The sequence below is a fragment of the Debaryomyces fabryi genome, assembly GCF_001447935.2.
Source record: "Debaryomyces fabryi strain CBS 789 chromosome Unknown contig00165, whole genome shotgun sequence".
NCBI classification, from domain to species: Eukaryota; Fungi; Ascomycota; class Pichiomycetes; order Serinales; family Debaryomycetaceae; genus Debaryomyces; species Debaryomyces fabryi.
The window spans coordinates 1-21,450 of NW_015385591.1; the positions used below are offsets into that span (position 1 = coordinate 1).

Here is a 21,450-nt window from a genome sequence, read left to right on the forward strand (position 1 = left end):
ACTATCCGTATTTCCTACATTAGTACACTCATCCTTATAAGATCACATCAAAATGGTTTGAGTTTCAACTGCAGCTAAGTGTATTCATGTTAAGAATTCCATTATGATATCATTTGATGTTTAAGTAATTGAAAATCGTAATGTAGATGCAATTAGATATAATCAGAGCTCATTGGAATTAGGAACGAATAGTTTCTAATTTATATGCTGCTAATAAGTCAGTGAAACTATATTTGTATCATTAAGTAGCAATGGTTATTTAAATGCTAATGTCTATTCTTGACTGACTTTTGAATAAGTGTCCTAAAAGCAGTGTCTGATAATAAATTTAATTAGACTGCACTGCCGCGCATGTGTAAACCAGCATAATTAAATTTAGTTAACTATGTCACTTATTTGAACACATAGGACTAAATAATATAATTATAGAGTACAAATGTCTAGAATTCAAGAATCAGGTATGTTTTGAAGTGTTAAAAGTAATAGCCATTGGTATGATGATCATACTAACCATAAAGACAATTTAAATGGGCATGACAGACGACAAACGAAAGGAAGATTTGGCTGGGTGAAGAGGTTGATGCAAGGCCAGAATAGAAACCAGAATGGCGCATTGGTGTCCACGTCTAATATTTCGAATAATAGAACTAATGGATACGTTAATTCAAGAATGAGGGAGTCAAGAGGTGCAGAAACTTCACAAAGGTCACAATCATTTAGCGGTGGAGAGTCATATGAATATGGCACAGATAACGAAAGTAATATTAACGATTTGGACCAGAGCGAAGAAATGGAATCATCTCATGGCAACCAAGAAGTCCGCAGTACATCGAATAGCGATCAGCTAACCACTCAATCAGAGAATGACAATGACAATATAAGCACAATTCCGTTAAAATCAATCACTTCTACCTCTACAAAGTCGCCTTCTGTATTGAGTACAAACCAGGATAACAATTCATACGTTGCATCGACTGCTGAAACATCACTTGCACCAAGTGTGCATGCAAATTCTGTAACATACCAAACATTAAACCCTCACAATAGTCAATTACAACTGCTGACGTATGATAGAGACAGCGAATCCATAGTCACCTTGGCAAGCTCGTCTAGAAGAACTAGAAGAAGAAGTCTTGAAACGAACAGCAGTACTGCAGGTATTCCACCAGCCAGTATCATGGAGAGACTAGCCATTCATCCAAATGCTGCTAGCAGCACTTATACCGCAAGTATCCATAATGCAAATGATAGAACAAGTATGTACAATGCGAATATGGGAGCATCTCAATCGAGCGTTACAGACTTGAATGATCAAGCAAGTTCCGTCAATTAATTGAATGTATGCGATATCGTATACTTATTCTATACTAAAACTATATAATGCTTCTGTATATTATAACTATGTAAAAATACTATTTTGGGATTTAATTGGCTCATCTAGGAGTTAACATATTCAAAACCAGACTTTAGGCTTTTTGAAAAGCGATAAATTTCATATACGTAGCATCATAAGTGTATGCTTTGATTACCCTAACACTTTAGTCTCTCTTTTGTGACCTGTAGACATTGACACCCTGTAGCAGTTCTCTTCACTGATAGTTTGATGCAAATATTTTAGCTGCCTGCATATAAAAGAATATAAAAAAACAAAAACAAAGGACCTACTATTAATAAATAAGGTGTATATTCTACAATACTATTACTCTTTTGACATTGTGGACGGACCTAAGGGAGAGATATAGCCGAAAACATTCCCTTATTCTTGGCTGTTTATTAAACCCTTATAAAAATGGGTGCTTTTAATTATAATGATAACTCTATCGAGGGCGATGTTTACATTCAGAGATTATCAACATATGTCAGAAGAAATGAAGAAGCATTGGCTAATGGATTAATGTGTTTCTCAAAGAACCGGTCAAACCCAAATGTCAAGCCCCTAAGATTAAGCTTTACTATCCACCATCTTTATTATATTACAGAGAGAATTGAGTCATCCCCTCTCGGAGTTGACGTTGGCCCGCTTAATATTAAGCTTGATAATCCAAATCATGTACCTACTTTTATTTCATTCATGGCGAATAACGCCAGATCATCAAGGCATTTTGAAAGTGATGCCAAGTCTATCACTTCAATCAATTCCATGAGGTCCATCGTATCTAGTGCGTCCGTGTACTGGCGATCGTTTGCGTTTAGTAAAGATCCGAAAGTCATTAATAAGGATTTAAGATATTTGTATTCGTCATTTACAAAGATTCCATGTTTGATTTTAACACCAAAGACTAAGATAAACAGCATTACTTCCTATGAAGAATATCCATGTGATACGTCAGTTCCGATAAAGATGTTCAAAAATTTACAGGTATTGGAACTTGTAGATTACGAACCTAATGAAATATTTGGCTGGAACATACTTAGTGAACAATTAAGAGTATTGATTATTAAAGATTCAAAAATCTCTGATATTGGGGAAATCCTATTTAATTTAGTCATAGATGATGAAAGTGGAAGATCATCTTTTAACTTCCATAAGCCTTCAAGAAAACAAACGCAAGATGCTGATACATCATATGCAGATAATGACTTCCAACCTTTCAATCATAATAGTAGACAGGGCATTAAAAGAGAAAGATCTAAAACAACTGGAGCAGGCTCCGCACCCAAGGATTTGTTGTACAGCGATACTAATTTAACAAGATTTGGACAAGATAATACCTCAGACTCACCTGATAAAGACTACTATTCTTTATCGGATGGGAAGTGGTCAGTTTTGAAGCAATTAACAGTTTCAGAAACTTCCATAACATCCATACGTCCATATGTTTTCAAACCATTAGGTAATTTGGTCAAATTGAATTTATCAAATAATTTATTAGAAAGCTTACCAGAAGGCTTGGATCAATTGCATAATATTAAATATATTAACTTCGCCGATAACTATATTACTGATCTAAAAGCTTTGCCAAAAAATCTTAAATATTTGTCCACTATTAACTTCAACAATAATAAATTGAAAAGCTTGGCGGGTCTAGAAAACTTGTGCTCGTTAGAGAAAATTGACTTGAGAAGAAATGATTTAAAGGATATCAAAAGTTTAAAACCAATCATTTTACAATTTATAAAAAACCCTGAAAAATTCACGAACGTTTATCTAGCAAATAACGCTTTGCCCAAGAATTATAGAATCGAGTTATTTAACTTATTCAATGGAGTTAAGTATAAAAATAACATGAAAATAGATGATTCAAAACCTGGATACTTTGAAAGTGCGCTATTATTAGACGCCGAAGGCGCCTTTAAATCTTTGGAAAAGCTATTTGGTTACATCAATGATACAAATAAATACACAAAAGAACTATCCCTCCCCCTTATATCAACAAAAGTCTTTGCTGGATTCGAAAAGGAGAGGGGGAAAGATGCGGAAATTCAAACCCTTGTTGATCCCTTAGCTACAATGAATTTAATTTCTGAAAGCGATGACAATTTGAGAGCCAGAAAGGTCGATATTTCTCATATAATGACTATGAATACAATGTCGCCTATTCTCCTGTCTGATTCAACTAGCATTATTTCTGCTTCGTCGAAGCTTCCTACGCCCAATTCCCCATTATACAATAACCAAAACTTAACTAACAAGCAACCCACTCCTGACACTTCTTATACTGCCAAGCCAACCATATCTACACAAACTGTGAGTGTCAGTTCCACTCCACCAGTACCAACTTCATTGAAAAGGTCCACTACCTTAAGCCAATTAGACATAGAATCACCATCATCCAACAATGCTGCTCCTGGTATTATAACAAATGTTCAAGTCACTGCCAGAATGAGTACCTGAGTTATTCTGTAAATATATTTTAATTGAAAACTGCATTTTGTATTTGTATTATATATTGTGTATGTATCTAATATTAACTATGAAAACAATCGAAACTTCAGGTAATAGAATCCTATCCGTTGAAACCTTTTGTGTACAGAACTACTCTCATTTTTTTTTTTGCAGCTAAACGAATTCTTAATTTTTATACCAGCGGTTAATTAATGAATTAGTAAACTACGTTTTGAAAAGCTGATAATAATAATAATAATAATAATAACAATATGTTAGTTACTATGCTAATTTTGGGTATAATATTACCTATTATAAATGCATTGGAAGCAAATAAGTTGATGGACCAAATTTCGTTCCTTAGGAATTTTTCGGATATACAACACCAACAAGAATATTATAAGCAACCACCAGTTCCCTCGAAATTATCAAGATATCCACTTAAAGAAGAATTCATATCGCCTCCATATTATCCTAGTCGTGAGTAATAATTATAAATATGTGGTGCGTAACAAACTTACTAATTAAACACAGCTGTTGGAGGTCGTCTAAATGATACATGGAGGGAAGCATATAGAAAGGCTAAAGAAATAGTTGAACAAATGACCATTGTTGAAAAAGTTAATTTAACTACAGGTACAGGTTGGGGATCAGGTCCATGTATAGGGAATACAGGGTCGGTTCCACGACTTGGTATTCCAAATCTATGTCTTCAAGATGGACCTAATGGGGTCAGATTTACAGATTTTGTTACACATTTCCCCTCTGGATTAGCAGCTGGAAGCACATTCAATAGAGGATTAATATATCTCAGAGGAAAGGCTTTAGGCCGAGAGCATAAGAAAAAGGGAGTCCATATAATGCTTGGTCCAACTATAGGCCCAATTGGACTAAAAGCAGCTGGTGGAAGGAATTGGGAAGGTTTTGGGGCAGATCCTTATTTACAAGGTATTGGAGGGGCTGTCACGGTTGAGGGAATTCAAGAAGAAGGCGTTATTGCTACAGTCAGGCACTTAATTGGAAATGAACAAGAGCATTTTCGTCAAGTAGGCGAATGGAATGTAAGTGACTGGCTTCGTCTCGAAAATTCCATTAGTTCCAATATTGGTGATAAAGAAATGCATGAGGTTTATCTATGGCCTTTTGCAGATATTGTTAGAGCCGGTGCTGGTAGTGTTATGTGCTCATATAATCAAGTTAATAATACGTATGCCTGTGAAAATTCTTATCTCCTAAATTATTTGTTGAAAGAGGAATTGGGATTTCAAGGATTTATCATGTCTGACTGGGGATCACAGCATACAGGTGTCTACTCAGCACTAGCTGGTCTCGATATGACTATGCCTGGTACTATTTTTAATGACTGGCTTGGAGGAAAATCATACTGGGGTCCACAGTTGACAAAAGCAGTCTATAACCAGACACTTCCGCAACGAAGACTCGATGATATGGTAATTCGGATTCTTGCCCCATTTTTTTTCTGTAACAATAAGGGTGTCCCTAAGGAAAATGACAATCCCAATTTCAGCTCTTGGACATATAATTCATATGGCCAGCAATATCCCCTTCAGAAATATGGTTCAACGGTTCAACAGAATTGGCATAAAGAAGCTCGTTCAAAATTTAGTGATCAAGTTGCACTAAACATAGCAAGAGAGGCTGTAGTCCTTTTAAAGAACAAAGAATCTAACTTACCAATTGCTAGAACTAACGGAATTAAAAAAATATTTATTTCAGGAGTTGCAGCTGGGGCAGATCCTAAGGGGTTCAATTGTAAAGATCAACAATGTGTAAATGGTGTCTTGACTACTGGCTGGGGTTCAGCGACGGTCAATAACCCATATATTATCACTCCTTATGAAGCAATTTCTCAAAAAGCTAAAGGTCAAGGTATGCTAGTCGAGTTCTCTACGGAAGCTTGGAAATTTGATAATGTAGAAGAGTTGGCAGCAAACTCTGATATGTCAATCGTTATTGTTAATGCAAATGCTGGAGAAGGATACATACAAGTTGATAACAACTACGGTGATCGCAATAACTTTTCATTGTGGCATAATGGGGATGAATTAATTTCAAGAGTTTCACAAAGGTGTCGAAAGACAGTAGTTGTCGTTAATAGTGTAGGTCCAGTAAATATGGAAAGATGGATTGAGAAAGAGAGCATAGTTGCAGTTATATTTGCTGCACCCTTAGGACAATTCGTTGGCCAGGCTATTGCTGATGTATTGTTCGGAGACGTTAATCCATCAGGTAAATTACCTTTCACTATTGCAAGAGATGATCAACATTATGTGCCGTTGATAGATACTCTTAATGGTAGTAGGTCTCCGCAAGACACATTCGAACGTGGAATTCATTTAGATTATAGATTTTTTGAGAAAAATCAAATTGAACCACGATTCGAATTTGGATATGGTTTATCTTACACTGATTTCCAATTTTCAGATTTAAGAATAACAGAAATTAAGACTCCTTTAAAAAAGTTAGAGCAATCAAATAAATATTTACCAGCTATAAAATTGGATGAAAATAATGTTCTTGACCCAAAGGTTGCATTGTTCCCCATTGGAACTATAGATCCTGTACCTGGATTTGTGTATCCATACCTTCATGATAGGAATTTGTCTTCACCCAATAATAACGGAGGCTTTGATTATCCACTAGGATATAAGCCAGATCCTGTTCCAAGACCACCTTTAGCAGGTGGTGGCGCGGGTGGGAACCCTGCATTGTGGAATTTATTGTATGAAATAAAAGCATCTATCACCAATGCAGGCCGTTACAGAGGCGGCTTTGCAGTACAGATGTACATTGAATTTCCGAAAACCCCTTCTTCACAACCCACAAAGGTTCTTAGAGGTTTTGATAAGGTATTTCTCGATCCAGGCGAAGAAACACAAGTGAAGTTCAATATATTACAGCGTGATTTAAGTGTATGGGATGTGATGCAACAAGGGTGGATTATTCAGAATGGCACCTATAAGGTATATATTTCAACCACAAGCAGAGAAAATAAGTTGTATGGCCTAATCCAGATTTGTTGCTAATTGATGTTAAGATATTGCAATTTTAGATTGTTTAAGTTACTAATGGTTGCATATTACAATGATTCTATTGCTGTTGAGCAACATGTTTATCAATATCCCATTATCAAATTTCTTAGTCAAATTTCTTAGTTTTATCTATGTACTTCAGTTTATAATTAATATTTCTTAGCTATTCGCTGATGCTTTCAACTTTCCATCATAAGGGATTGTTGTATTCATTCCATACTAGTTATTAGATAATCGCCAATGATTTTTTTGTATGTAAGGCGCGTTTTATTGTTCTTTTACATTATTAATCGTTTATCAGGCGCAATCATTAGCTTGATCCGTTTTCGCCCAATGCCTATCTCGGGTATTGAATAATTGTAACCATGATATAGATTATCCGTGCTATTAATCCGCAACCAAATAAATCGCAAAGTTTCTATTGTCTCTCACGTTGCAAAAATGCGCTAATAAGAGATTAAATTTAGTAATTTCATAGGAATACATCAAAGTTACATCTTCCATACAAGTTCATATTGTTCATAATAGCAAGAAATACACCCTGATGGTACTATACTGTTCCTGAAAATTCCGACATAGCTGAGGTAGCCTACTAAGAGACGAAACCACAGCCGCACTAAGCATCAAATGCGCTTAACGGCTATGATAAGTTATTCACATTAATTAAAGTTAAGCGACAGCAACAGTAAACTATAAACATGTTCCTTCCTTTGTTAAGAAATGAACGTTTTATGATTCTGGGCCACCCGCTAAAAAAAAATCAGTAAGTTCATAAACTGTCCGGTTTTTAAGGCCACTAATTTCCCAAGCTTTTGAAGTTATTAAATATATTAATTTAATTCAATAAGTTTGTAAAGCATATCATGTCACAACCAAATAAAATTTGTTCTTCAGAAAAGGAATTTGACGTAAATGTGATGCAAAATAGCATCAATTCGGACTTATCAGAAAAGCTAGGCGATGCTCATATGAATATTCTCCCGACTAAAAAAATAATTATCTGTCTTCTAGTATTAGCTATGGCCCTGATGGTATCATTTATAGACCAAACAGGCGTCACAGTGGCTACATCTGTAATTGGAAAAGATTTGGATTCTGAAACAACGATTAATTGGGCTGGTACTGCTTCCTTATTAGCCAACTGTATATGCCAGGTGTTATTTGGTAGGTTGTCGGATATTTTTGGAAGAAAAAACGTATTGATGATTGGATTATTAATCTTAGCCATTGCTGACATCGGCTGTGGTGTTAGTAAAACTGGAGTGCAATTTTATGTTTGTCGTGCTTTAGCTGGAATCGGAAATGGATGTTCTTCAAGCCTTCCTCAAATTATACTATCTGATATTGTCACACTCAGAGACAGAGGAAAATACCAAGGAATTCTAGGCATGAGTGTTGGGTTAGGAAATTCAATAGGTCCCTTTTTAATGGCCGGATTTATTCACGGTGCTACCTGGAGACATTTCTACTATTTGTTATGTCCGTTAAATGTTCTCGTAATTGTAATAATATATATTTTCATTAAAGATCCAGTCAAAAAAGTGGAAAACATATTGACAAGAAAGGAAAAATTCATGAAAATCGATTACCTTGGGATATTTTTTGCTACAGCTTGTTTGACTTTATTACTTGTTCCAATAAGTGGAGGTGGATCAACTTATCCATGGAATTCTTCAATAATTATTGCAATGTTTATCATCGGTGGTTCACTCTTCTTTGTATTTTTACTCGTTGAGTGGAAGTTTGCAAAACTACCAATGATTCCCTTAAGAATTTTTAAATTACCTATGGTATCCTTGATATTTTTATCAACCTTTTTCTTCGGTATGACATATTTCAGTTTCCTTTATTATCAACCCTATTATTTTGAAATTGTGAAGAATAAAAGCATTGTTCATACTTCCTTGTTTGTTTTGCCTTTTGTTTTATGTCAAGCAGTCATGTCTGTTGTATCTGGGCAAATAATCACGCACACCGGTCATTATATATATGTGATTATCACCGGCTACTCTCTTTGGTTGCTAGGAAATTGTTTATTACTTCTCTGGAATGAGAACGTAAATGATGGGGTAAACATCGTTAGTCTTCTAATTATTGGCTGCGGTGTGGGGTTTACATTTCAGCCATCCATGGTAGCAGTACAGGCACAAGCCAAAAAGGCCGACAGGGCTGTCGTTATCTCCACAAGAAACGTCATTAGGTCATTTGGAGGTGCAGTTGGTATTGCAGTCGGTTCTACTACTGTAAGCAACTCATTTTTGTCTAGTATTAAGCAGCTTGAAAAAGATAACTCCACCAAAATCCCATCCAGTTATCTTAGATACTTAGAAACCAACATCTATAGTCGCTTCGACACATCCAGTCTCACCTCAAGCCAAACTAGTGTCGTCAAACTGATGTATGTTAGTGCATTGAAAAATTATTTCTATTTATTAATCCCCTTTATTGCTATTTGCTTAATCACTTCTTTCTTAATCAAGGACAAAGGCTTGCAATGTATTGATGAAATTGAGCCTCTTAGAAAGAATTCAGATACAGAATCATATGTATCAAGCAATAGGCCTTAGTTTCTTCGTTCAAGTTCAATTCTTCATTTGGTTCCGCAATTCCTTCCATCAATACTTCTTCTATATGCTTCCTATTTTTTAATCTTTCTGGTAAATTGAGTCATATGGCTTTTTATAGATACATTTCAATATATTTTATTTATCCATTCAAAAGACTCAAGCCGCTTGTAGTATTATAAGTGACTGAAAATATATATAAAAGAGTTAAGGAAGCTCCATCTAAATTGCACGGAGTATAGTTGAGTCCAAAGACTACGCGTGCACAAAACCGGTTTAGAATTATCAACAAACTAAAATATAAGAGTTTCAATAGCAGCTCAATAAAGGGCATGGATAGTAAGTCGACATTAGATCGAAAGTATCAGAGGTCTAGAGAATTAGGTTATATACCCAGAAAGACAATTCACAGGTCACCTCTGAAATTTGAGACAATTGCTAGAAACAGATCAACCTATACTCCAAAATACAATCTTGCAAAATATACACCTGACGAGCCTAGATATGAGGGCATTAGATATACTGAGAATAAAATTGTTGATTCGCCGATAAGGTCGCTATCTCTGTTACCATATACACCTTCCAAGTTGCAGCCAACAAGGCTATATAAATTATTCAACGAGAGTACACCAGTAAATAAAGGAATATTGATAACGAACAGAAATAGAAGATATGATGGAAAGAATAGAAAAGCATCCACCTTGGAAGATAAAAAAGGAATATTCAGCAGACTAAGGTCTTTTCTAGTTAAATTTAGTTTGTCTAGCCATGAACATGACCAGACTGATTTAAATTTGCTTCGAAAGTCTGCCAAAAATGTATTAAATGTACGTGAAAGCCCTGAAGTTAAGGGAAACAAAAGAGTATGGTTTGAAAAAGATGACCAAAAAGAGATAAAAAGACGTGATATTTCCTTCGATGAACCAAAAGATCTTGTTGATGAAGCCACTATTCGGAGGCGACAGCATTACGAATCAGAACAAACAAGACATGAGTTTAATGATCTACAAGACATAATTCAGAAAGAAAGAGATAATAGTGAACGACTTAAAGCTAAGTATGATGATAAAATCAAGTCACTTAAGTCAGAATTTGACCACCGTACAGAAGAATTAAACGAGAAAATCCTCGTTTTGCAGAGGCGTGCTAGTTTACATGTTGACGAGTTAGAGAAGACAAAATTAGACCAATTAGAACGAGAATTATTCAGGGAACATGAAAAGTTTTTAGTGAAGCAAAAAGAGCAAGAGCAAGAGTTGTCCAAAGAAAGGCAGCGGTTACAGACCCTAAGGTACGAATTGAACTCCAAGAGAAGTGAAATTGAAAATGATTTGGCTAAATTGAAAGAAGACCAAAAAATAATTTTGAAACAGAGACTTGAAATAGGTTTGAAAAGCAAGAAATTAGATGATTTAAATGAAGGAAATTTACTGAAACGCCGTAAAGCTCGTGACTTTGACTCGAATGATGTAGTTGTAACTAGACTCAAATTGAATCAGCAAAGATATAGACAAGAGCGAAAGCTATTAAACGAAGAAAAGCAAATTATAAGATCTGACTTGGAAGAAAACGAAAAGGATTACGTACATTTCTTTGAGAAGCTAATCGATATTTCCCAGTCTATTTTGAAAGGGGGTGACTCTCATAAAGAATACATACTAAATGATTTTGAAACCTTGTTGGAATCACTAAATACAAAAGAAATGCCAAAGAAACTGTTAATACGATTTGAAAGCATTAAACGTAAATTTTCAGACTATCTGGATGCGTTCCAGCGCTTTCAACTGGCATTTTCTCGACTGGGAATCCAAGATATAGGCGAAGAATACAGTATTGATAACCTTATAGAGATCAGAACTCTATTCACTCGACTCACAGAAAGTTTCAGTAAGTCGATCTATAAGAAACGTAAACGCCTATACCAAATGAATCAGGAAATTTCCGCTTTTCAGATTAGCCTTATGTCATCCTCTACAAGTAGTCAACGTTGCAGAGATATTGCCAAAGCCTATGATAAGAGAAGTAAAGTATTAAACGAAATGAAAGTACTTAACGAATTGTTAGTAAGTCTATCAATTCTACTGAAACAATTAGAAGAAATAATTATTATTATTGGGCATTCTCCTAATTTATCCCAGAACAGCATACTATTAGATATTGATCTGATCGATGAGCTGGAGATATAGTAAGCATTATATATTAAACACATCTGCTATATAAATTCTTTTGGTGCGCGTTTTAATAACGCGTTAAAATTAATACTGATAAATATATAGTCAAATAAACTCCATTAGATACCTATCAATGGAAAACCCTAGTGCTTTGCCTATAAAGCTTCAGCCATCGAATTTAAGACCTATAGCTTATAGGATCTTGTCGAAAAAGCACGGTTTAAATATCCAAACTGATGCATTGAAATTACTAACTGAGGCTGTTAGTTATAAGTTTGGATTCGATTGGAAAGGCATACAATCTCAACAATTTTTAGAAGAAATAGCCAAAATATGGAAGAACCAAGATAGAGGTATCTTCATTGATGGTCCAGGGTTGAAGCAAGTAATCAAAGAACTTTCAGACAGGAATATTAGTCATGTATCTAGAACAAATAGCTCTGCTGACAACTTAGCAAAGAAAGCCGAGAGATCAGACACCTTGGTTGACAATGTTATAGAGAATGAGGCCGTATATGATGCAGAAAATACGTTGAATTGGAATGACTATTTTAAAGTAATGAATCCAGATGAACAACCCAATTATAAGTATGATGTGCATAGAAAACAACTTAGTTTTATTCCTAGTACAAGTGCTAGAAGGCTAGCAAATAACCTCAACTCAAATGTCGATTACTTCAACAATAGATATCATCTTATATCTGATAGGTTGTCAAGAAATGAAAATTTTCAAAAACCAACATTTTCTAGTATTTCATCCATAAGCAAATCCTTAAATCATAATAATAAAACGAATGAAATCACTTTGATTAAGAACGTTCTTGGTAGAGACGGATCAAAATTCATCTTGTTTGGATTATTATCGAAAAACGCTAACGATGATTTTATCTTGGAGGATTCTACGGATCATATCGAATTAAACTTAACCCAAGCCTATAAAACTGAAGGATCATTCTATTGCCCAGGTATGTTTGTTATTGCTGAGGGTATTTATTCGGCCTCAGGAGGATCTATGACCAATGCAAATGTGATTGGTGGATGCTTTCATGTGAGTAACATTGGCCATCCACCGGCGGAAAGAAGAGAACTAAGCTTAGAAAATTATGGAAATCTAGACTTTATGGGAATAAACAGGGATAATGATACCAGTAACAACGATAATCATATACTAAGAGTTAATAAATCACTTAAGAAAAAATTGATAAGTTTAGAGAAGACCTTAGTCAACCATAAGTTAATCATATTGGGTTCGGATTGTTTTCTTGATGACTATAAAATCTTGGACGGATTGAAAAAGCTCTTCGGTAAGATTGAGAGCGGCATAATAGACGACGAATCAAATCAACCATTGGTTATAGTTCTTATCGGATCATTTACATCAAATCCATTAACGCCTACTAATTCGTCAGTTGCAAACGTATCTAACACTGAAAACTATAAAAGTAACTTTGACAACTTGAGTAATATTTTGTCAAACTTCCCAAATATCGTGCAGAAGGTGAAGATTGCGTTAATACCAGGTATTAATGATCCATGGCAATCATCCCATTCATTAGGAGGATCAAACCTCAATGCGTTTCCCCAAAGATCCATACCCAAAATATTTACAAATAGATTAGAAAGGTTGCTACCAAAGGGCAACTTAATAGCTGGATGGAACCCGCTTAGAATCAACTATTTATCCCAGGAAATAGTATTAATGAAAGATGACATCATCAACAAGTTTAAAAGAAATGATATAATTTTCTCAAATGACTTGGAATTGGAACAACAAAAGCTACAAAAAGATAAAAACGCCGATGGTCTAATACATGCAACGGATATTAATACCAAAGAGCCCCACATTTCTCCAAAAATCAAACAGGCAAGAAAATTGGTAAAAACTATATTAGATCAAGGTAATTTGCAACCATTCTTGAAAGATATTCGTATTATTAATACTAATTACGATTATTCTTTGAGAATAGAGCCATTGCCTACTGTAATGATACTAAACGATGCAACCTTCCCTACTTTTGAGGTCACATATAACGGTTGTAAGGTTATTAACACGGGTAAATTGGTAGGTAATAATAGAAAGCTCTCTTTTGTTGAATACTACCCTAGTGGTAAGAGGTTTGAGTTCAAAGAAGTATATTTTTAGGTGTATATATTTTAATCATAGAATTTTGCAAGATTGTGTATTCTCTCAGTCTGCAGTCTGATCTAAATTTTGTATGAGAAATCGGCATATTCAGTGAAAGATAACTACTAATCGCCATTTCAAGACAAGATCACCATCTCAAGCTAAGATCAGTATGTCAAGTGTAGAAACTAAAGAATTGGAGTTTGTCCAGGAAAAGCATGTCAAATATATACAAGATTTAGATTCGGAATCAACAAAACAAACTTTTGAATATTGGTTACTGGAACATTTGAGAATGAACGGGCTCTATTGGGGTGTTACTGCGTTAGGTATAATGAATCTGTTGGATGCATTGCCAAAAGACGGAGTCATCCAGTTTGTATTAAGCTGTTGGGATGCCAAAGTGGGTGGATTTGGAGCATACCCTAAACATGATGCTCATATTTTGTCAACATTATCAGCAATCCAAATCTTAGCGATTTACGACAGCTTAGATGTTTTAGATACACATCAAAGAGGACAGTTGGTCAAGTTTATAAGAGGATTACAATTGCCCGATGGATGCTTTCAGGGAGATTTGTTTGGGGAAACAGATACTCGTTTCGTGTATACTGCTATACAAGCATTGGCCATTCTAGGAGAATTGAGTCAAGAAGTGATTGATCCTGCTGTCGAGTTTATAATGAAATGTGAAAACTTTGACGGAGCATTCGGAATGTTACCGGGAGCAGAGAGTCATGCTGCCCAAGTATTCACATGTTTGGGTACTTTGGCAATAACAAATAGTCTACACTTGGTCAATGAAGTAAAACTAGGCAATTGGTTGAGCGAGAGACAAGTGTTACCAAGCGGAGGGTTTAATGGAAGACCAGAAAAATTGCCAGATGTATGTTATAGTTGGTGGGTATTATCATCGTTATCAATTCTCGGTAAAAAGCACTGGATTGATGCCGGCAAACTAGAACACTACATTTTAACATGTCAAGATCTTGATAAAGGTGGCATAAGCGATAGAGAAGACAATCAAACTGATGTATTTCATACCTGCTTTGGTATCACCGGTCTCAGTTTAATTGAGAGTAAAAAGTTCCCCTTCTGCAAAATTGACCCCATCTACTGCTTACCGACAACTGTTAGCGAGAAGCTCAAAAAATGGCCGGTTGACTACCAAACATAGCCAAATCCATATTTCAGTATGTCTGCCTACTGGTTCTGCCGCTAAGCATATGCTCAATGTGCCTGAATATACACAACCGCAATGCATTTGGCTTAGATTCACTCACAAGGATCTTAATCGCGAAGAATACTAGACATAGGATACCCGATTTATATTCAGGAACAATAGAAATCATCTTGTCTGCATTCATACAATGCTTCTATGATTGGCTACAAGGCAGTATGGCTTGTGTGAAGTTTGAGGTTTACTGACAATCAGTGAACACTTTACGCGGAGAATACCACATAGCGAAATTAATTATTGTATTATGATAAATGAATTGAAAGAGAATAATGTACATATTTTAATTTAACAAAAAGTTTATCGAATGATGCGATGATTTACGTCTTCCTGTTGTAGGAGACGAATTGCTTAAATCGGATGTAGTATCTGTAGTGTGCATATGTTCTCTAAACTCAGTCGACTCAGCTGACTCGGCATTAGATGAGTTGGGTTGTTTTGGCGAAGTCATGGGAGAACTTGTTATTGAGTTCGATCTGGATGACGAGGCCGCTGGCGATGAAGGAGGTAATGTAGCAACCGAGGTGTTTGATACATTTATGCTGCCTACAACTCTTCTCCAGCGAAACTGGCATGCATTGGGGGTTCTGTCGTTCAAGTAAGTCAGAATTTGTTTCCAGCCCATCTTTTGTTCCTCCTTCAATTCTCGCAAAAGCTTATCCTCTGCAGGGGTCCATGTCGAGAAATGTTTGGTCTTCCTGCGTTTGCCAGGGGGTAAAGAATGTTCTGCCTGTGGTTGTACGTATGTGTAGTAATGTTGGGGAGGATATGGCTGATAGTAAACTTGTGGTTGTTGTATTGGGGGCTGCAAGTGTGGAAGTGGTTGTGCGGGTTGTATCGTGGTTTGTATTGAACTTTGGACACCAGGTATAGCTGGTGGTGGGATCGTCGTTTGAGCTGTTGGAGGATGTTGTTGCAGTATTGGAACCTGATTTATGCGATAGTATCCATGACGATTTTGGTCCGGCCGATACGAATAAGGATGGTATTTTTGATTCAGGTGGTTGTTATAGCTCATAATAACACTCATCTTATCCTAACATATATCGAGAAACCGTTGTATTCAAATACTGTAGACAGAAATCTTAATACAATATTATTATATCGCCTGGAAAAATATTATATATATATATGACTATTTTATTTTCGTATGTATTCAGCAACTTTATCAGGCGTAATATACGCCTCTGCATTTAATGATCATTATCATGAGATAAAAATATATGAATAATGCATAAAGCCTGTTTGTATTTTTTAATTTACTGTACAAGCCGTAGTGTTACACCTGAAAAATACTCAAATACGGTTATGTGAAATTTTTTCACATTCAGGTACATTTAATGTGCCACATCAAAATGCATTGCCATAAGCAAAATTCGTATCTTCTAAGTAAAAAAAAGTTCTAGTCCAATATTATGTTATGCATCTTATGCCCCACTTGCTTATCCACAGCCAAATGTAGCATTGATTGCTTCTTTTTATTGTTGACAATTTGTACAGCCAGTTCGGTTCGAGTCGATGTTTACTGTCGTGGCCGAGAATTAACCTTATGCGGAAAACTTTTTCAAATTCCCCCTGAAAAGGACAATAAAAAACAATGCGACGTAAGGGGAGCAATCTTCTTCATGTAATAATAAGGAATGTAAAATAAACTATTGTGCTGGTTATGGCAAGCGAGCATCAGCCTATACACCCGATGATCCAAATTTAATTGCCCAATTTTCGTATTCAACCAAACCTTCACTCAGAACACTTGGGCGGATATACTTCAAACTATTTTTGAAGTCATCTAGATTGATGGGACGGATATTCTCGGTTGGAGTATCGAGCAATTTGTCTCCCAACGACCGCAATGGACCCATTGCTGAGTCCTTGGCCAATGCAGTAATATCTGATCCACTGAAGCCCTTAGTCAATGCAATTAATTCATTGTAGTCGTCTTCCAGAAGTGTATTCTTCTGGTGGGCTAATAATTTGATGATCTGCGATTTACGAGTTTCATCTTCGGGTAAAGGAATATACTGTCTTCTAACAAATCTTCTACGCGCAGCCTCATCGATGGACCATGGCAAGTTTGTGGCACCCAAGATCAATACCCTGGAAACATCGTCTCCATCGTCTTTATCTCTACCTGCGGCGGCACTACTGAGTTCAGACCATTGAATTAAAAACTCATTTTTAATTCTTCTAGAACTCTCAGCGTCTCCATCTGACCTAGAACTCAAAAGCGAGTCTATTTCGTCAACGAAAACAATAGACGGAGCGAGCTTTCGTGCGATCAAGAACAATGCTTTGACCAATTTTTCTGATTCTCCCAAGTACTTGGAAGTAAGAGAAGAGGAACTGATAGAGAAAAACGTCGATTTGGATTCTGTTGCTACAGCACGAGCCAACATAGTCTTACCAGTACCAGGTGGGCCGAATAAAAGCATACCCCTTGTTGGTTCTCTCAATCCCTTGAAAAGATCGGGTCTTAAAAACGGATAAACGACTGCTTCCTTCAACGAGTTCTTAGCACTTTCCAAACCAACGATATCGTCCCAATAAACCTCGTCACCATGTACAACTATATCGTTCAAGATTTGCGTTGCTGCTAATGGATCTATACCTCTGATAGATGCAATAAGAGCCGCCTGTTCATCCTCGTTCAAAGGCCTATTAGGGTCATCGGTTTCGTCCAAAGAATCTTTCAAGGCTTTTTCCATCTCTTCATCTAATGGTTTGTTATCATCGTATCCTCCTAGAATGTCATCCATTGTTGGGGACATCGGTACTTCATCATCTTTCCCAATCTTTTTGGGTTCGGCTGTTCTTGTCTTTGCTTGTGAAGCAGAGGCTGCTGTGGTTGCAATCGTCTTTTTTGGGTTTTGTCTGGGTTTGTTCGTAGACTGATTTCCGGGTATATAGTTGTAAGAAATATTTGACTTTTTTGGGGGTTGCATCAGGGATTGTGGGGCTTTCGCAACTGGTTTGGCTTTATAAACTGGTTGTTGTTTTGCCTGTGGTTGTGGTTGTGGTTTTGGTTTTGGTTTTGGTGCGGGAGCCTGTCTAACAGGACTTCTCGAAGCTTGTGATTTCAGTTGTTGACCTTTCATTAATCTATTAATGTTCAATGGCTTTGGCTTGTTGTACACGTATACACCTTTATTCTCTCCATCATTTTGTACCGCACCAATATCAGAAGTGCTTTTTGACGCATAGTCCGACAATTTTGGTTGTAGTTTTAAATTTTGTCCTCCAGATGGTTTACTTATTCTGGGCTTAGGAAAATCGTTATTAATCGTTAAGTTTTCCATAGAGGAACTGGCATCATGCACGCCATTTGTCTTTTTTCCATTACTAGACAAACCCTGACCAAAGTAGTCATTAGAGTCGCTATTATCATTGTTTAATGGGGCATCTAAATCTATCAAGTTTGGAGGAGAGTCGATTCTCTCCCAGTTGGAATCAAAAAATTCAAACGAGTCCTGATCAAAATCCTCAAACATATCATCCTTGACAGGCTTTATGGTGGGAACTTTAGTATTCGAGGGCTTTTGCCATGAAACAGTTGCTGCTTTTGACGCCTGCGTCGCTCCCTTACTATTCAACGACTTTTGTTGGGGGACACCTGGTCTCAAAGACTTCAACATTCTTCGCTGGTTAGATGCATTCGTATTGGTCAACGATCGTGATGCCAGACCACCCCTTAAAGATGGCACGGTCATCGATGACCCTTGCGAGCTCTGTGTCACCTTTATTGCAGGCTTACTACTACTACTGGTATTCTGTTTCCTTGTGATTTCGTCCATTCTTAATTGCGACCTTATGAGATGCTTAACATTCTCGTCCCTAATTCGTTTCAACTCTTCCAAGAGTGTGCTCTCTTCACTGTCGGGTCTGGTCACTTGTTTATCAAATGCTTCTATTTTAAATAATAAAGACGTATGTAATGACTTCCATCCTTTTAATGCATCCTCAACCTTATTATGCTCTTCCAACGTTAAGTTTCTAATAGTTAAATTACAACAATCATTGTACGTCAGTTGAAGCTCCTCCACTAACGGCAATTGAGGTGGCTTCCGTCTCAGAAACATCTTAATATATTATAATATGGTACGTTGTTATCTTGTCTGAAAAGAATGATTAAATATATACGTAAATGATTTAATCACTTGCTGGCTGGCGGCGCACTTCGTTTTGTGTTTGGTCCTTGGAACCATCAACATTTTTCGAATTTTTTAGATCTTGGTGTCCAACGAAGGACACTAGGGGTCACACGATCATCAGACACTTCATGAAGAAACCTTTGACTTTACGATACCCCGAACTAATTTCTTGCGGTTGTCCTAGAGCTTTCTCTACATTCTACATGATTTGCGATAGTCTTTTTTCCAAATCTCACCTACATCAAAAACATATCGTGACATAACGGGACACCCTCGAGTTTCTAACCTCAAGCATATTCTATATAATCACATTCGATCTGTCCGAGCGTTTGTCAACAATTAACTAACAACATATTTGGCAACAGCAATTTGCTCTAACAATACCACCCATAGTGTACCTTCCCAACTTAATGGGCAAAGCACAGATAATAAAGCTTTCAAACTTAATTGAACAAACAAATTGCAGCCGTTCAAACATATATAAAGACTGGTTAACTGCCAAATTTCAACTCGGAGGCAACTTTCAAAGAGCAAAGGAAAAAGATGAAAACGAAGTTTTCTGGTGGACTTTGGTTCCTTTTATAATCGATGAGTCTTGAGCGGGTAACCCCGGTGACTTTTCGGTACGGCTTGCAGGGCTATTAGACAGTATTATGGCAAATAGACTCTGGAGTAAAGAACGATCATATAGTGCCAAATACGGGTATAGGGCGCATTATTACGAACTAAGGACTCCATACTGGTATGAGCGAGCTAAAAGACTATATTGCACAGGTGGCATCCATATCCATGACTGTATTGGTGATGGTTTGCCGAAATTCTATAGTACTTTTCAACTATTCGTACCGTGCATATCCACAATTTACATTAATGGTAATGATAACCGTGGGAGCTTATTTGGTATACAGGTTATTAATGAGGATGATTCGAATGTGGATAGGATTTTTAGTGGGAATAATCAAGGCATTGTTGATGCTAGTATTTATTTGTGTGTGTGGAGCAGTATATTTCAGAGGATGGAGATTTTTCACTCAAGACGTGCATTTTATCAAACAGGCAGTCATAGATTTGCACCACAATCACCATGGATCACGGGAACAATATAAGAACGGATTCACTATGATAAATGGCTTACTTGGGATGATTAATGGGGGAAGTGAAAAAAAAGGAAATTTTGGTCTGTCTAACGTGCTTGAGGATTACGGCATTGAGATTGACAAATCATACTTTGATTATGTAGAAGATCATTTCCACAAAGGAGACGACTTTGATTTTGAAAAAATCGGTCAATTCGTCAGTGATAATCTCGGCGACTTACTTGAAGGTGTTGACATGCAAGAAATGAGCAATAATATCTTAGGCAGCTTCATGAATAGGAACTAAAGACAATTTACCTATATGCATCAAACGAAACATTAATTCGACTATATGATGCGTGGATAACATGAGTACAATATCTAACGATTACTTTATGCATATTAAGTTGTATTTCTATTAACGATTATTTACTTTCTATGTTCTTTTCTTTATCCTTTGGTTCTGGTTGCTCGTCAATACATTGAACACCCCTATCTTTCAAGAAGAATGAACTGATAAAACAAATTCCAATTAAAGGAATACCTAAGTAGAAGTAATTCATGAGTGATTTCATATACATAGATTCAATAACCTTGACTTGTTTTTCATTTAAACCTGTAACCTCAATCCTGGTATAAATATGCAGCTTCAAATACTTCAAATAGTCACTGGGAATATTTGCATATTTTTCTCTATGTACCAATGCTTGATTAACTTCTTTCAATAAAGTATTGCTTACGATCAAAGATCCCATTGCAATTCCAATAGCGCCCCCAAATGATCTAATAACATTTCTGGTGCCTATAACGACTGCTCTTTCTGACTTCCTTGCTTGAGCTTGAGCAGCCACCATGCAAGGTTGAAAGGTGAACCCGAGCCCTACTCCCATAATAATTAAAACTACAATGACAACCCCTATGCTTATGGTTGCATTCCATAGTAATACTAAGCCACAACCCAAAACCCAGCTTCCATAACCGAATAAAATCACATACTTGTAATGGCCAGTGTATGAAATTATTTGACCACTGATAATCGAGGTGATGGCCTGCGTTAATACTAAAGGAATTAACAATACCGAAGCCATTATTGGGTCATATCCTCTAACAATTTGAAAATAGTAAGGTACATAATACATGAATGAATAGTATGTCATACCATATAAAAAGTTAGTTGATAAAACCAACGACAACAGTGGTGACTTAAATAAACCTAAGGGGATCATTGGCAACCTAGGAATTTTCCATTC

General features: G+C 36.4%; 12 protein-coding genes across 12 annotated transcripts; 9 read left to right on the top strand and 3 right to left on the bottom strand.

The window, feature by feature from the left end:
- Window positions 1–670: 670 nt before the first annotated feature.
- On the top strand, window positions 671–1,333 carry AC631_05043 (uncharacterized protein; the record flags this gene model as incomplete). Its single annotated transcript, XM_015613872.1, has 1 exon — window positions 671–1,333. One exon carries the CDS (start codon window positions 671–673, stop codon window positions 1,331–1,333), a length of 663 nt encoding a protein of 220 aa, XP_015465289.1.
- A 456-nt stretch (window positions 1,334–1,789) lies between these two features.
- Window positions 1,790–3,835, top strand: AC631_05044 (uncharacterized protein; the record flags this gene model as incomplete). Its single annotated transcript, XM_015613873.1, has 1 exon — window positions 1,790–3,835. The coding sequence occupies one exon, from the start codon at window positions 1,790–1,792 to the stop codon at window positions 3,833–3,835; it is 2,046 nt and encodes a 681-aa protein (XP_015465290.1).
- A 263-nt stretch (window positions 3,836–4,098) lies between these two features.
- AC631_05045 (uncharacterized protein) lies at window positions 4,099–4,314 on the top strand (the record flags this gene model as incomplete). The annotated part of the gene is made up of 1 exon (XM_015613874.1): window positions 4,099–4,314. The coding sequence occupies one exon, from the start codon at window positions 4,099–4,101 to the stop codon at window positions 4,312–4,314; it is 216 nt and encodes a 71-aa protein (XP_015465291.1).
- Window positions 4,315–4,428: 114 nt separating this feature from the next.
- On the top strand, window positions 4,429–6,873 carry BGL22 (Bgl22p; the record flags this gene model as incomplete). Its single annotated transcript, XM_015613875.1, has 1 exon — window positions 4,429–6,873. One exon carries the CDS (start codon window positions 4,429–4,431, stop codon window positions 6,871–6,873), a length of 2,445 nt encoding a protein of 814 aa, XP_015465292.1.
- Window positions 6,874–7,742: 869 nt separating this feature from the next.
- Window positions 7,743–9,446, top strand: AC631_05047 (uncharacterized protein; the record flags this gene model as incomplete). Its single annotated transcript, XM_015613876.1, has 1 exon — window positions 7,743–9,446. The coding sequence occupies one exon, from the start codon at window positions 7,743–7,745 to the stop codon at window positions 9,444–9,446; it is 1,704 nt and encodes a 567-aa protein (XP_015465293.1).
- Window positions 9,447–9,775: 329 nt separating this feature from the next.
- Window positions 9,776–11,629, top strand: AC631_05048 (uncharacterized protein; the record flags this gene model as incomplete). The annotated part of the gene is made up of 1 exon (XM_015613877.1): window positions 9,776–11,629. The coding sequence occupies one exon, from the start codon at window positions 9,776–9,778 to the stop codon at window positions 11,627–11,629; it is 1,854 nt and encodes a 617-aa protein (XP_015465294.1).
- A 118-nt stretch (window positions 11,630–11,747) lies between these two features.
- Window positions 11,748–13,757, top strand: DPB2 (DNA polymerase epsilon noncatalytic subunit; the record flags this gene model as incomplete). The annotated part of the gene is made up of 1 exon (XM_015613878.1): window positions 11,748–13,757. The coding sequence occupies one exon, from the start codon at window positions 11,748–11,750 to the stop codon at window positions 13,755–13,757; it is 2,010 nt and encodes a 669-aa protein (XP_015465295.1).
- Window positions 13,758–13,911: 154 nt separating this feature from the next.
- Window positions 13,912–14,916, top strand: BET2 (Rab geranylgeranyltransferase; the record flags this gene model as incomplete). The annotated part of the gene is made up of 1 exon (XM_015613879.1): window positions 13,912–14,916. One exon carries the CDS (start codon window positions 13,912–13,914, stop codon window positions 14,914–14,916), a length of 1,005 nt encoding a protein of 334 aa, XP_015465296.1.
- Window positions 14,917–15,259: 343 nt separating this feature from the next.
- AC631_05051 (SANT/Myb-like DNA-binding domain-containing protein) lies at window positions 15,260–16,006 on the bottom strand (the record flags this gene model as incomplete). The annotated part of the gene is made up of 1 exon (XM_015613880.1): window positions 15,260–16,006. One exon carries the CDS (start codon window positions 16,004–16,006, stop codon window positions 15,260–15,262), a length of 747 nt encoding a protein of 248 aa, XP_015465297.1.
- A 655-nt stretch (window positions 16,007–16,661) lies between these two features.
- On the bottom strand, window positions 16,662–19,052 carry YTA6 (putative AAA family ATPase; the record flags this gene model as incomplete). Its single annotated transcript, XM_015613881.1, has 1 exon — window positions 16,662–19,052. One exon carries the CDS (start codon window positions 19,050–19,052, stop codon window positions 16,662–16,664), a length of 2,391 nt encoding a protein of 796 aa, XP_015465298.1.
- Window positions 19,053–20,054: 1,002 nt separating this feature from the next.
- AC631_05053 (uncharacterized protein) lies at window positions 20,055–20,507 on the top strand (the record flags this gene model as incomplete). Its single annotated transcript, XM_015613882.1, has 1 exon — window positions 20,055–20,507. One exon carries the CDS (start codon window positions 20,055–20,057, stop codon window positions 20,505–20,507), a length of 453 nt encoding a protein of 150 aa, XP_015465299.1.
- Window positions 20,508–20,625: 118 nt separating this feature from the next.
- Window positions 20,626–21,288, bottom strand: AC631_05054 (uncharacterized protein; the record flags this gene model as incomplete). Its single annotated transcript, XM_015613883.1, has 1 exon — window positions 20,626–21,288. The coding sequence occupies one exon, from the start codon at window positions 21,286–21,288 to the stop codon at window positions 20,626–20,628; it is 663 nt and encodes a 220-aa protein (XP_015465300.1).
- Window positions 21,289–21,450: the final 162 nt, after the last annotated feature.